Source organism: Nyctereutes procyonoides, unplaced genomic scaffold (assembly GCF_905146905.1).
Source record: "Nyctereutes procyonoides isolate TBG_1078 unplaced genomic scaffold, NYPRO_anot_genome, whole genome shotgun sequence".
In the NCBI taxonomy this organism is placed as follows: domain Eukaryota; kingdom Metazoa; phylum Chordata; class Mammalia; order Carnivora; family Canidae; genus Nyctereutes; species Nyctereutes procyonoides.
Genome location: NW_026575082.1, coordinates 17,336,699 through 17,348,931, shown reverse-complemented (window position 1 = coordinate 17,348,931; position 12,233 = coordinate 17,336,699). Strand labels below are relative to the sequence as shown.

At 45.6% G+C, this 12,233-nt stretch overlaps 1 protein-coding gene across 9 annotated transcripts in view; it reads left to right on the top strand.

Annotated features, from left to right (window-relative positions):
- Positions 1-12,233, top strand: part of LOC129514443 (E3 ubiquitin-protein ligase NEDD4-like) — a 336,683-nt gene that overhangs the window by 276,386 nt on the left and 48,064 nt on the right. For 6 of the 9 annotated variants that reach the window (XM_055333010.1, XM_055333006.1, XM_055333007.1 and 3 more), the window contains 4 exons: positions 155-214; positions 5,249-5,380; positions 5,846-5,965; positions 7,068-7,265. The exons of 1 other annotated variant lie outside the window; for it this stretch is intronic. In XM_055333010.1, the coding sequence (XP_055188985.1) occupies positions 155-214; positions 5,249-5,380; positions 5,846-5,965; positions 7,068-7,265 (510 nt within the window). The remainder of the gene's footprint in view (positions 1-154; positions 215-5,248; positions 5,381-5,845; positions 5,966-7,067; positions 7,266-12,233) is intronic. 2 more of the 9 variants (XM_055333011.1, XM_055333008.1) reach the window with 1 other exon arrangement.

Below are 12,233 nucleotides of genomic sequence, written 5' to 3'. Positions count from 1 at the left end.
AGTGGTTGCTCAGCTTTATCTGGACAGGGTGGATTTCAGGGATTCTGATTCATGGCCCCTGCCTTACTGGCTGTTGCAGCAGCTATTCCTGATTCAATAAGCAATGGGTGATGTCCCTAAGTGCATTTCACTGATGTCCATTGTCATTCAACAGCCGAGTGTCCCAACTAGGAGAGCACGGTCATCCACCGTCACGGGTGGTGAGGAGCCAACGGTAATGATACCCCTAATCAGACATTAATAGCAAAACTGTGGGTTGGTTTTAACATTTTGCAAAATAGTGAATATACCCTTTTTTCTTTTTTGGTTAAGATCAGCCTCCTTATGCTGTAGAGCTGTACACGTTGCTTAGTGTAAAGCTCTCACTTTCACATCATTCAAAGGGAGTGGGTACAATAACAGTTTTTCGTCCTATATAGTTTTATTAAGAATACTGTCAAACTTCAATAAAGAGCATTTAATTTGACCATTTAAAATCTACTTCTGGGACACCTGGGTGGCTCAGTCAGTTAAGCATCCGACTCTTCATCTCAGCTCACGTCTTGATCTCAGGGTTAGGAGCTTAAGCCCTGCATTGGGCTCCACACTGGGCATGGAGCCTACTTTAAAAATATATTTCTGCCACACTTGGTTCAGCAGCACATATATTAGAATATATTTCTACCTTTAATGTTTATACTGCTGTTAAGCCTTTATTATTTGTTAGAATGCTTGGATAACATAATTTGTTTGGAGGAGAAGAGGGAAGCCACACAGAAACTACACGCAGTTGTGCACATGGATTCCCAGTGGTGCACACAGCCCAAATCTCTTGTCTGTTTCCTGTACCAGATTTTACATGCTGGGTTAGATTTTCTGTATCACGAGCATGAACCAGTGACCCTGCTTTGCCACAAGGGTCTTTATCCACAGGAATGAACTAGTGTTCATAGAATTTGGGGAGAGAAAGGAGGGAATATAATTAAGTTTAAATGGTCTAGGAAAAAAAATAAGTTTTTCTGAGCCAAGTATCTGTTATTCTTACTCATTGTTTTAAATAATTTTTAGTATTCATGGTTTTGGGTAACTTGAATAGGACTATGTACTCTAATTGCCTGGTTTTTGCTTGACCCTTAAAGATATGTTAGCTTTTGAGTTTACACATTGAGCTGCTGTCGCTCTTTGAAGAATTTTCCTTATTGTGTCACCATTGTTAGGTTTGTTAAACTGCTTATTACTTGAGAATACCTTTAAATACACATGCAATTGCTGATTTTTATGCAGGATGTGGACTTAAAGGAATAATTTAGTCATATTGTTAGAATTTAATGCTCAGCATTGTGCACAGGAAAATCAAATTGGCAGTGTGCCAAAATGAGCCCATTGTAAGGTATTGAACGATAGTGATTTATGTGAAAATCCTGTGTTGGGGTGGCCAGGCCTCAGCCTCCAGTAGAATTCAAGAAATTCTAAATGAATTGGCATATTTCCTACTGTGTGCTAGTAAATTCTACCAGAAGTAGAGCTGCAAGGTAGACAAGATCATTTCATTAAATAATTTTAATAGAATTCAGGGCTAATGAGCATTCTCTACCATCCATTTTTGCATTTTATTGGAACCTGGGAATCTTGTCCGCATTGGAGCGTTGTGATAGCTGAGGGATATTAAGTGACAGGGTAAACTGAATTATGAGAGCACTGGGCTCCATGGTGAGAGGTATTTGGCAGGACAGAGTGACCCATCCAAATGAGGTCCTGTGGCCCTACCACTGCTGTGTTCTGCCTGCCTGTGCCCTCCCCCTCGCCCAACGATGAATTAAAAACATGAGTTTGGTTTTGTTGGTTCTTAAAGACCAGATAGTAGTCATTCCTAAATGCTTTTACCTATTCTCATGCTTCCCATGTACCTGGGGATCTTTCCGCTGCAGTAAGCCAATTTATCCAATGGCTACATCAGAAACCAGACAATTTTGAAAGTATGTTTTCCAGTTCCATCTCTTATCATATTTTCCCCCTCTTTTATACCCTCTCCTGCCCCTGCCCCACCCCTGCGTGTCAGCCCCATACTGATGTGTACCATCTCTTGTCCTGAGGCTACCCTGGAACGTAGCCTCTCACTCCAATGCCTGTGCTTCCACAAGCATGCATGGTGTGGACACAGCAAAACTGGGATCTCATATACACATCACCTAGCAACCTAGTGTTTTTCACTTGTGGTCCTTCCCCTGGGACCTGTTAATAATTACGTAATACTCGGTGATGGGAATGCACCTCAATTTCTATAATTATCCCCCATCAATGAACATTCAGCTCCACCCCCACCCCCTGGGCACTACACACCATGTTGCGTTAACCATCCTGGCGTACATCTCTTTCCATGGTAGTGCTTTTATTCTTGTAACATTAATGAACAACCCCTGATTCTCACCTGTGGAACCATGACCCTTTGGTTTAGGAATACACACTGGTTGTATACACACAAATAATACTTTGTATTTGAAAAGTGGTGTCACTTTCCAGCTGGCTAAGCAGAAGCTGTCTCTGAGATAAAAGGACAGAGAGAGTACAATCCTTCTGGACTTTGCTGTTATATACCTAAAAATACAGAGTTAACAGTATAGTAGGGTTTGAACGAATCTTGGAGAATCTGTAATGGTACCAAACTGATTGTCATCTTTAAAAGCATATTGAAACTTTTACAGTTTGCACATAATTGATTTATCCATCTTAATGAAATAAATGGAACCACTAGGAAGCTGTAGTTAACTGGCTATTTGGCAGTGCAGAGCACGATAGTATATTTAGATGAAAAGCTGGGAAATTGTTAAATTGAGCTGCCTAGCAGTTTGTCTCTTGATTAATTAACTTACCTCTTGAGGTCGTATGGAATGTACACGTGAATACACACACACATAGCAGGAGAAATCTGATTTCGGCTCTAGGGCTGGATCTCTTGAACGATCTACCGGGAGAAGCTGAGTCCTGCCTCTTCCCCTGCTGTGTGTGGAGAACAGTGTTAGAGTCACAAATGCAGTTGTTGGCACAAGTTGTTCTCCATGGTCACTTAGAAATCTATAAAGAAATATTTTAATAACACCATATCCCGTAAATGGAACTAGATTGTAGGTTGCCAATTCAATTCTCAATAGAAGGCAAAATGAGCGTATTAATCAAAATCCATATTCTCCTCTATACTCTTGGTTCCCAGAAACTGATTAGTCCTATTAACTGGAGCTGTGAGAGGAACCTGGTACTGGAGGGTCTGCAGCTTTTAAATCTGATTCTGAGATGAACCACGCACATCAGCTTCTTTTAGTTTACGATGTCTCCCCATCATCCTTTCCAGGGATTTTGTCACTTTAACCTTATCCTGATGGTTTCCAGAACAGAGCTTTCTGAGCACATATCTGATTTCCACTCCCAAAACCTAACTCAACCGGGAGGAGGAAAACCAACAGACTCCATGTAGCGAGCATTCCACTGAGCCCAAGAAGTTTTAGTTATCAGATAAGCAATAGTAGGTCAAGGATTGATAGCGCATGCTTTGCCAAAAATGCAAACCGACCGCTTAGGTTAGTTACAGTGTGGGTTCTGACTTAGTTCAGCAGAGTCCAGTTTTTGTAGTGCCTGGATGAAAAGTAGCCTAGAAAGAGCTCTTTGGGATTAGTGCTTCAGCCAGGGAAGGAGGCGGGTAAGGGCTTGAGGCTATGGACGAGTTCATCTGTCTTCAGCACTCACAGAAGGATCAGGCCTGCATGTCCAGGTCCGTTCCGCTCCTGTAGTGGCCTCACACCTAGATCCAGAACCCATAGGGTCTCTCAGTCTTGGAATTCCCATTTCAGGACCTTCGGGACTTAATCTGGAAAACCATCAATAGTTACTGTCGTTTTACTAGAAAGTCCTCTTACAAATAGTCTTGCAGGGCATGGTAAATGTGTTAGAAATAACCGTTGAGGCAGCTGCTCCGTGGCTCAGTTTCTCTCTGGAACGTGCTATCTAGCTTATGGAGTATTGAGCCTCATTAACTGAAGTCCCCAAATTACATGGCAGGATGGTTAAGCGTGCTTTTTCTAGTTCTTGATCCTGCAGGAGACCAGGGGGCGCTCTGTGGCCTCCTTGCCCCAGCACAGTCTTGGTGGTGACTGTCAAAGACAGGGCGCACACAGGAGTTGGTTCAGAGATTGACATCCTGGCCCTGACATCCACCTGGTCAACCACCTGGAGGCTCACAAGATCCTAATTAGGGAAACCTGTTGCCCCAAAAGAAGTGGCTTCCTTTTGTCACCTCGTGTAAGAGATTATTCCTGAGGTGTGGCCTCTCGCTGCTTTTACATTCTCCCAGGAGCCTTGGTGGCCACGGTTGGCTTGTAATTCTGAGTCCCCGCCCTGAGGGTAGGGGTAGCGCCCTTTTCTCAGTTACAGATCTTATATGCAGCGTCCATATGCCCAGCACTTCTCGGGACAGCACGGACCTCAGACGTCCGTCTCCTTGTCTCCCTGAGTCACTGAAACACGCTTGCTGGTCCAGTGTTTCTCCACCCAGACTGCATTTCTCAGACTGCCCCCTACAAGCAAAAGTGTCTCAGGAATCCTTCTGCAATCTAATTTGGACTTTGCAGATCCAGTCGCCCTATACTGAACATGTCTCAAACCCACCAACTGCGTGTTCTTCTGGAATTCTGACCTCACGTTGCCCAGTGACTTCCCGACTGGGGCCGCTAAGCTGTCCTGGTCGGTCCTCATGACTGCGTGCCCTGGCGCGAATACAGCTGTCCTAGAGAGGAGACTGTATTTTTTTTTTCTCCCTGAAAGCTGTAGTGGAAGGGCTCTAAGCTGAGGAAGACTTTGGGAGTTAGGAGAGCATCTCTGTGGCAACTCTATTGAGGAAAAAAACTATTCAGAGTATCCCTCTCTTGGTGACATTGGACAGTTTAAAATACCTTGAAACTCTCTGTGGTTTGACAGCAAAATCTAGTAACTGAAACAGATTGTACGTTTCTCTTAGGATCATGTTAGCCACGACCCTTTATGTTTAAGACTTCAGGGTTTTACCACTGACTTAGAAGATCTTGTGGCTGTGTGGGGGTCATCTCACAGTAGATTGGAAGCCGTTGGAAATCAATTGCCTTTTTTCCAGACACTAATGTTTTTGGTACAAGTAAAATTAAGTTACCTGGTCTAGTAACTCTCTGCGTGTACATTACTTTTATTAAACTGATCAAAAAGCAAATGCAGGATATTAAATAATAATGATTTCTTACACAAACAGCCATCAGTGGCCTATGCACACACCACGCCGGGCCTACCTTCAGGCTGGGAAGAAAGAAAAGATGCTAAGGGACGCACATACTATGTCAATCATAACAATCGAACCACAACTTGGACTCGACCTATCATGCAGGTACGCAGATCGTCCTACAACCTAAAATCACAGGCTGTAGAAGCCGAAACGTATGTGAGCTCGGTGCTCCCGAGGTGAATGTATTGTTCTGAAAGAACCCGTGTTTAAGATCATGTTTCTCACAGAGAAGATGGGAACTCTAAGCCTAGTATTTGCTGGAGGAAGAATTCGGTCCTCAAGCCAGTCCACCCCTAGACACGGTTTAGGGAGCCCATCCCAGGGTGGAGCTTCTCTCCCTTGATTTCTGAGGCTGGCGTTTACGCTGGGCTAGTGATTCATTTCTATTTCCTTTGACTGTACTTCTCCATCGTTGCCCCCATTATTATGTTTAATCATTTTCCTCCACGCTTGAAATAGGCCAGCCCTCTTATTATTGCTGGCTTATGTTGTTTGGGTCCATGGTCCTCATCACTTGCACAGGAGTCCTCCTCCTGCCAAGCTAACTTGTTTTTGCCTCCGAAATAGCTCGCCGAAGACGGTGCGTCCGGATCCGCCACAAACAGTAACAACCACCTAATCGAGCCTCAGATCCGCCGGCCCCGTAGCCTCAGCTCGCCGACCGTAACCTTATCTGCCCCACTGGAGGTGAGAAGGCCTCATCGGCTCACCGGCTCACCCCCTCCCGGGACTTCTCATCTCCTTGCTCATCTTACTTGGGTTTGAGTGGTTGCAGCCCCCTGTCCCTCTCTCTCTCTCTCTCTCTCTCTCTCTCTCTCTCTCTCTCTCTCTGATGGGTCGTGGTGTTGTCGTGCAGCCTTCCTTCATGCTTCTCTGTGCCGCCCGGCTCGCACCCGTGGACTGCCCCCCTCTGATCCCCATTCTCATTCGGCTGCCCCCGTGGCTCCTTGTGCCCGAAGGGGGCGCCCCTCTGCCGGACACTCTCCATCTCTCCTTGTGTTTCGCTCTTGACTTGCATACGAACTCTTGCCAATACCAATGCTTACATTGCGTTTCCAAACATAGCTGTCGCTTTGATCATTTTTCTTTTCCTTTCGACGGTAGGGCCTGTCACCGTGCGGGCATATGTGTTTCTGATGCACACGCACATCTCGAAGCCATTGCGGGGCATCTGCGGGTGCCTTCTGTTTGTGTGGTGGTGTTGCCATCCCTTCGCATCACAAACGTCAGAGTTAGAGAAGCCAGAGAGCAAGTGTGTGAAATTCTGAGCTTGACGGTGTCTCAGACCTAGCTGCGGGCCCGTTCCCTGGGTCTGCGATGCTGCTGGCTGGGAGCCGATGGGGTCTGTTCCAAACTGGGATGGGAGTGCCAGGGGGTAGCAACCTGCTAGTCCGGACGGCTGTCTGTTGGTACGGGTTTTGCTTTCTGTGCTCTAAAAATTGCCAACCCCTTCTTCATTAGACTGTGAGCTCATTAAGAGCAGGGGCATGTGTTTCTCCACCCTCTGTAAAATTTCCATCCGTAACATTCAATACAGAACAATACTTGGGGTGCGCACTGAATAGCTGTCCACGGACCTTGGGTATAAGTACTTAATATTGTCATGTGTTTAACCAACCAGAAAACTTTAAAGTTAGATGGGTTGAAAAGTAGATGAATGACAGAAACGGGTTTTAGAGCTTCTCCCTTGTACCTCTTCAGAGAGCAGCGTCCCTGTGTACCCAGGTACATTTTGACCCTCCCGGAATAGCAGCTGGTAAGAGTTCTAATGCTCGTTATTATTCCTTAGGGTGCCAAGGATTCGCCCATACGTCGGGCTGTGAAAGATACCCTTTCCAATCCACAGTCCCCACAGCCATCACCTTACAACTCCCCCAAACCACAACACAAAGTCACACAGAGCTTCCTGCCGCCCGGCTGGGAAATGAGGATAGCGCCCAACGGCCGGCCCTTCTTCATTGACCATAACACAAAGACTACAACGTGGGTAAGGCTGTGCTTTTATTTGGTTCCATTTTCATCATGAGGTCTGGCATTGCTTCCTGGATTTCCTAGTTCTCGGAGAGGAATTTCACTGAGCCGAAGCATGGCCCCAGGGGACCTCCTCGGCCTACATTGGACTCTGCACATCTGGGCCGGTGGGGGGCGGGTGGCTTCTGGGCTCAGGCTCGTGGCTACCTCTGGGCTTGGTGCCAGAGTGGGTTCCTTTTCTTCATAGGACCCCTGGAAAGTTCTAGTCCTGACAATTTACCGTATTGGGAAGAAAGGTGTAGTGGCTCCCCAAGGCCAGGAATTCGATGTCCCTGCTTCATTTTCCATGATGCTGTAACTTTGTTAGGGGGTCCTCATATTTTTTTAATCATTTCTCCTCATCAGTTTCTTTTTGCATTTCTATTGACATTATCACCTTTGTTTGATTTGTCCTTGTCATCTTCACTGTTCACGTCAGATTCGTGTTTTACACTCCTGTGCTCTGTCTCATTCCTTTAATTATGGGTGGAGAGATGTACTGAGGACTTTGGTTGTACATTTAATAGCTCTTTTGTGTGTGAACATTTTGTCAAAACTGATTTTTCTGATCGTGTTGCTCCTCCATGTGGCGCTGAATCCTACAGGAGAAAGGATCTGTATTGTATTAGCACGATGAGAGTAGTCAGAGGTGCATACGCATCTCTCTCCATGTCTGGGTCAGTTCTTCATTCCTCCAGCTGAATTAGTGGTGTCTGTCTTAGCAGAGCGTGCAGTTCTCTTGTAGAAGCCAGTGGTATGTTTCTGCTGTGTGATCTCTAGACTTATGACCAACCCAACTCGGTATTCTTGTTTCTATTTCTGATGCTACGGGAGGTTTGCTCTTCCTGTCGCTTGTATCTCTGTCTGATTCTCTGGGTACAGAGCTTAACTCTGCCCTTCTGTCATCTGTGCTGCTTGCTCAGAACTGACGGCGTGTGAAAGCTGGTTGAGTCCGGGCAATTGTCCCTGGCCCAGCCATTTGGTCTTGGGCTAGCAGTGAACACATGCTTTGGACTCCCGTTTGTAGTGAAGATACCAAGTGTGCACAGTTGACAGAACGGTAGTATTGTGTAAGAAAGAGGCCTGGACCAACGTGGCCTGGACTTGTGTGTTCCTTTAGTCCCTAACGGGCTCACCCTCTGAAATCCAGTGGATGGTGCTACAACATGTCTCCACGACGACATTCTCTGCATTTGGGGCAAGGCCATGCCTTTTATCGCAGGGCATCTAGCATCCTTGGCCCCTGCCACTAAAGGCTGACGGCCACCATTCCTCCCCAGCCCCTCACCACCATAGGGATAACCAAAAATGCCCCCCATGGCCTAAACACTCATTATTGTGAACCACTCTAAGAGTTCTTCCTCTTCTGAAGTAAGGGGGAATTTATCATTGAGATCTGGCAACACTCATTTAGTAAACTCATAACTACTCCTAAGGCATATACTAACGCATCGCTTTGTTGGACGCGCCTTTTCACCTGAAGATCATATTTACAGGATGGTGGGCAGGGTTAGGCAGAAAGTTAGACAGCCCTTTGGAAAATACAGTAATAAAGATTGGATTTTAGCTCCTTCCCTGTCCGCCCCCCACCCCCAGAGGACTCAGAGCCTGTGGCGGTCCTGCTGGTGTTGTACTGTTGGCTCTCTAGCCCTCAGCCCGAAATGGGAGCTCCAGAAATAGGGTGAATGTCGGAGGAGATGGATTAGCGTATGGAGCCACTGTGGCTTGCCAGCATAAGCTACGATTGGAGTCATCTGAACTAGCTTAGCAGTCAGGGCTCCTAACCTTTTCACCATCCTTCACGCCACAAGTGCAGTGTAATTACAGCTGGGCAGGTTTTATTTTAAACAGCACCAGCTTTATTTATTGCCTGCATCGTTGCTGAATGAAACCCAGTTTGAATTTCCAGTTGCCCCTTTCCACCGGGATCCTCGCTGTTGACTCTTGGACTCATTTAACATTTGAGTGTGTCAAACCAATATTTTGTTGCTGCTGCTGCCGCTGCTGTGGAAAATCCTTAGGGTAACAACTGGAAATTCCACCAGTGACTACCCTTCCTCACTCATCTCAGATGTGCTGGCACAGCTGCGTCACCCCTTCTAGACAAAGGCCTGTACAGAGGAAGGCAGACTCCAAACCTGCGTGTTTATTTTGATATAAGATGGAGGGAAGCGTAAAGGCAATTTTCAGCTTGGAATCTGTTTGGAGTTGGTTTGGGGTTTGCTCTGTGTTATGTGTGTTTAAGAGAACAGCATAGCTAGCTATTCTTAGAATGTGAGCTTTATCATGGAAACAGGAAGAGAAAACTGGTAGGACAGGTTGAGAGTCCTGAAAATACTAGCCTTGCCTCCATCAGCCTGTGTGCCTTTGCTTCCTACGTTAGCCAGCAGCATGAAAAGATACAGGCCGGCATTTCCCTTGGATCCATTGAGAGGGGGAAATTCGCTTTGAAGTCTATTTATAAAACCCAGCCTTTCACACACACCAGTAACGCAGGCAGCGTGCCAGCAGTCTTTCTGGGACAAAATCGGGCCACATCCAGCGAGCATCCCTCTGTTCCCACCTGGGTCAGCATTGCTAAGCGGGGAGTGCTGGAGGCCTCCAGAGCACCCAAGCGCAGGGGACAAGAGGACTTGAGGTTGCCCATTCTTTCTGCTGAGGAAGCAACTGGAAGCATATATGTAAGAGTGCATTTATGTCTTCTACAGGACAAGGCATTGGCTTGTTTCTGTAGCAAGAAAGCAACAACAGCCCTTAATTAAATGACAGGTTTGTTTTCTACCTGGGTCCAAACTAATAAAACTCACTGTAGCCCTTGTGGTTGTTGACCTCTTCCAGGAAGGGAAAAAGCTCAGCTGTTGTTTGAACCCGCCAGCCTCCTCATATTTTATATATTTCTAAAACTCTGCTAGGAATCCTTTTTTCTCCCCTCCCCCCACTGTGGATCTTTGCCTTCTGTTTAAAAATTCTTCTGACAGTAACAAGGGAGCAGTTGTGAAATGGTGGAAGAATGTGTTCATGGTACTTGAGGACAGGGAGAGACTCCCAAGTGGGTTTTGCATATTTTATTCATTTATATCCATTTTTATTTCTATCATTTATAACGTCATTAGTATTCCTGCCTCTATTGTCATCCCTAAAGTTGTCTTGTGGGGCTTTGGCTGCCTTTACCTGCTCCCCCAGGTGGTGGGGGGCAGGGGGAGGGTACCTGCCACCTTTTGTTGTTCCGGGGTGGGCTCAGTTAGTGCCTTCTAGATTGAGCCCTTAGAACTTGGTGGAAGGCAGATGTTGCTCTTGTTATGGTAAAATAATAGGTCCCCAAGAGCCTCCAACCCTCACATCCTACAAATTCGGGGTTTTCTGTGCAAGGCTATCTTAGCAGACCTGTAAGATTAGGTTTTATACTTCATGCCCCTCGTCCCTACCCCCTGGCACTTTTCTGTAACTTTCAGCTGCTGCTTTGTTTGTGTGTGCTTTGCATCACCAGCTTTTTCCCCATAGTTTCACAGTAGCCTGTGTGTATGACTCCAAGGCACGGCTGGTCTCGCATGCAGCGTCTGGAAGCCAGCATGGTCGGGGGTGGGGCTGGGGAGAGAAGGGTGCCCTGTGGTTGTGGCATCGCCGGGTCCAGCTCAGAGCCAGCACTGAGTGGGGAGCTTAGTGCTCCATGTCTTATCCTCTGTCCAAAGTCAGCCTAACACAAATATTTACCAAATCTACATCTCCTGGGACCTTAAAAATCCAAAACCTTAGTGTATCTGTTGACTACACCATATGGGTTCCAGAATACAACAGAAAACCAGACCAATTTTATGCCTTGAATTACCCTTTAAAAAGGACAGCGGCAGGGTTCAGAGTCAATAGCCATCACAATAGCCAAACTGCTAAAACATGATTTATTTCTCCAGCTAATAGTTAGCTATAGTTAATAGAAGCAAAGGTTGGTTTTATTTTTTGATTTTGGGGCAGGTTTTTTTGGGCACAGGGGTTGGGGGGTAGACTTTGCCAGTTCCAAAACTCTGTCACTTTGTTATAATCCAGTGATACTAACAGCTTATACTGTTGACTTAGGAAGTTTTTCTAACAGCTTTCTTGAAGTATAACTCACATGTCCTACAACTCACCTGTTTAAAATATACAAGTGAGTGGTTTTTAGACCATTAAATAAACATGTGCAACCACCGCCATAATCAGTTTAAGAACATTTTCATACCCATTAGCTGGCACAAAGTGAATTGTATTATTTTCCACGGTTTATACCAATTACTTCATTTTCTTGTTGCCTTGGGAAAATGCTGAGGCAGGAAAACCTTTTTAGTGATTTGACAGGAACAGAGGCTTTCATGTAATTGAAATAAAAAGGATTTTGTTAGTTTTGTTTTTTTTTTTTAATCTTTGGCTTATTCGGTTGACAGTATGCTATTCTGAGTTGTATCATTTGTTTCATAATCTTTTGAGTTTCTAACGCAAATTCTCAGTTACATTGCATTTTTGTTGGGTCTGTATAAGTGAGAGCCACTCCCAGACTCTGGGCGAGAGCCTTCGGACACGTTCTCTTGATCTCAGCAGTTCAGTGTCCTCATGTTAAAGAAGCAGAGATCATGTGCACAGCCTCCTAACAGGGTAGTTGCAAGATGACACATCCCTCTGTTTTCTTTGTCAATTATAAAGCATGACCCAAGATATCAAAGCACATATTACTCTTTCGTTGGTTCTTTGTGGTATCCCATGAGCCACGTCCCTTAAGAAAAATCTTTGACAAACTTTTAAGTATTAAGATGTAAATGAGAATCTCATTTTGCAGAACTTGACCAGGAATCTCAGTAAAGTCTTCTAGTTAGGGATATGAGACGTTACGTGATGGGGCCACCTAACTCCAGCCAGGATGGGACTTGACCATCAGATCAATTTCAGACTCTGCTGTAGATCAAGGAGTGGAAGGGCG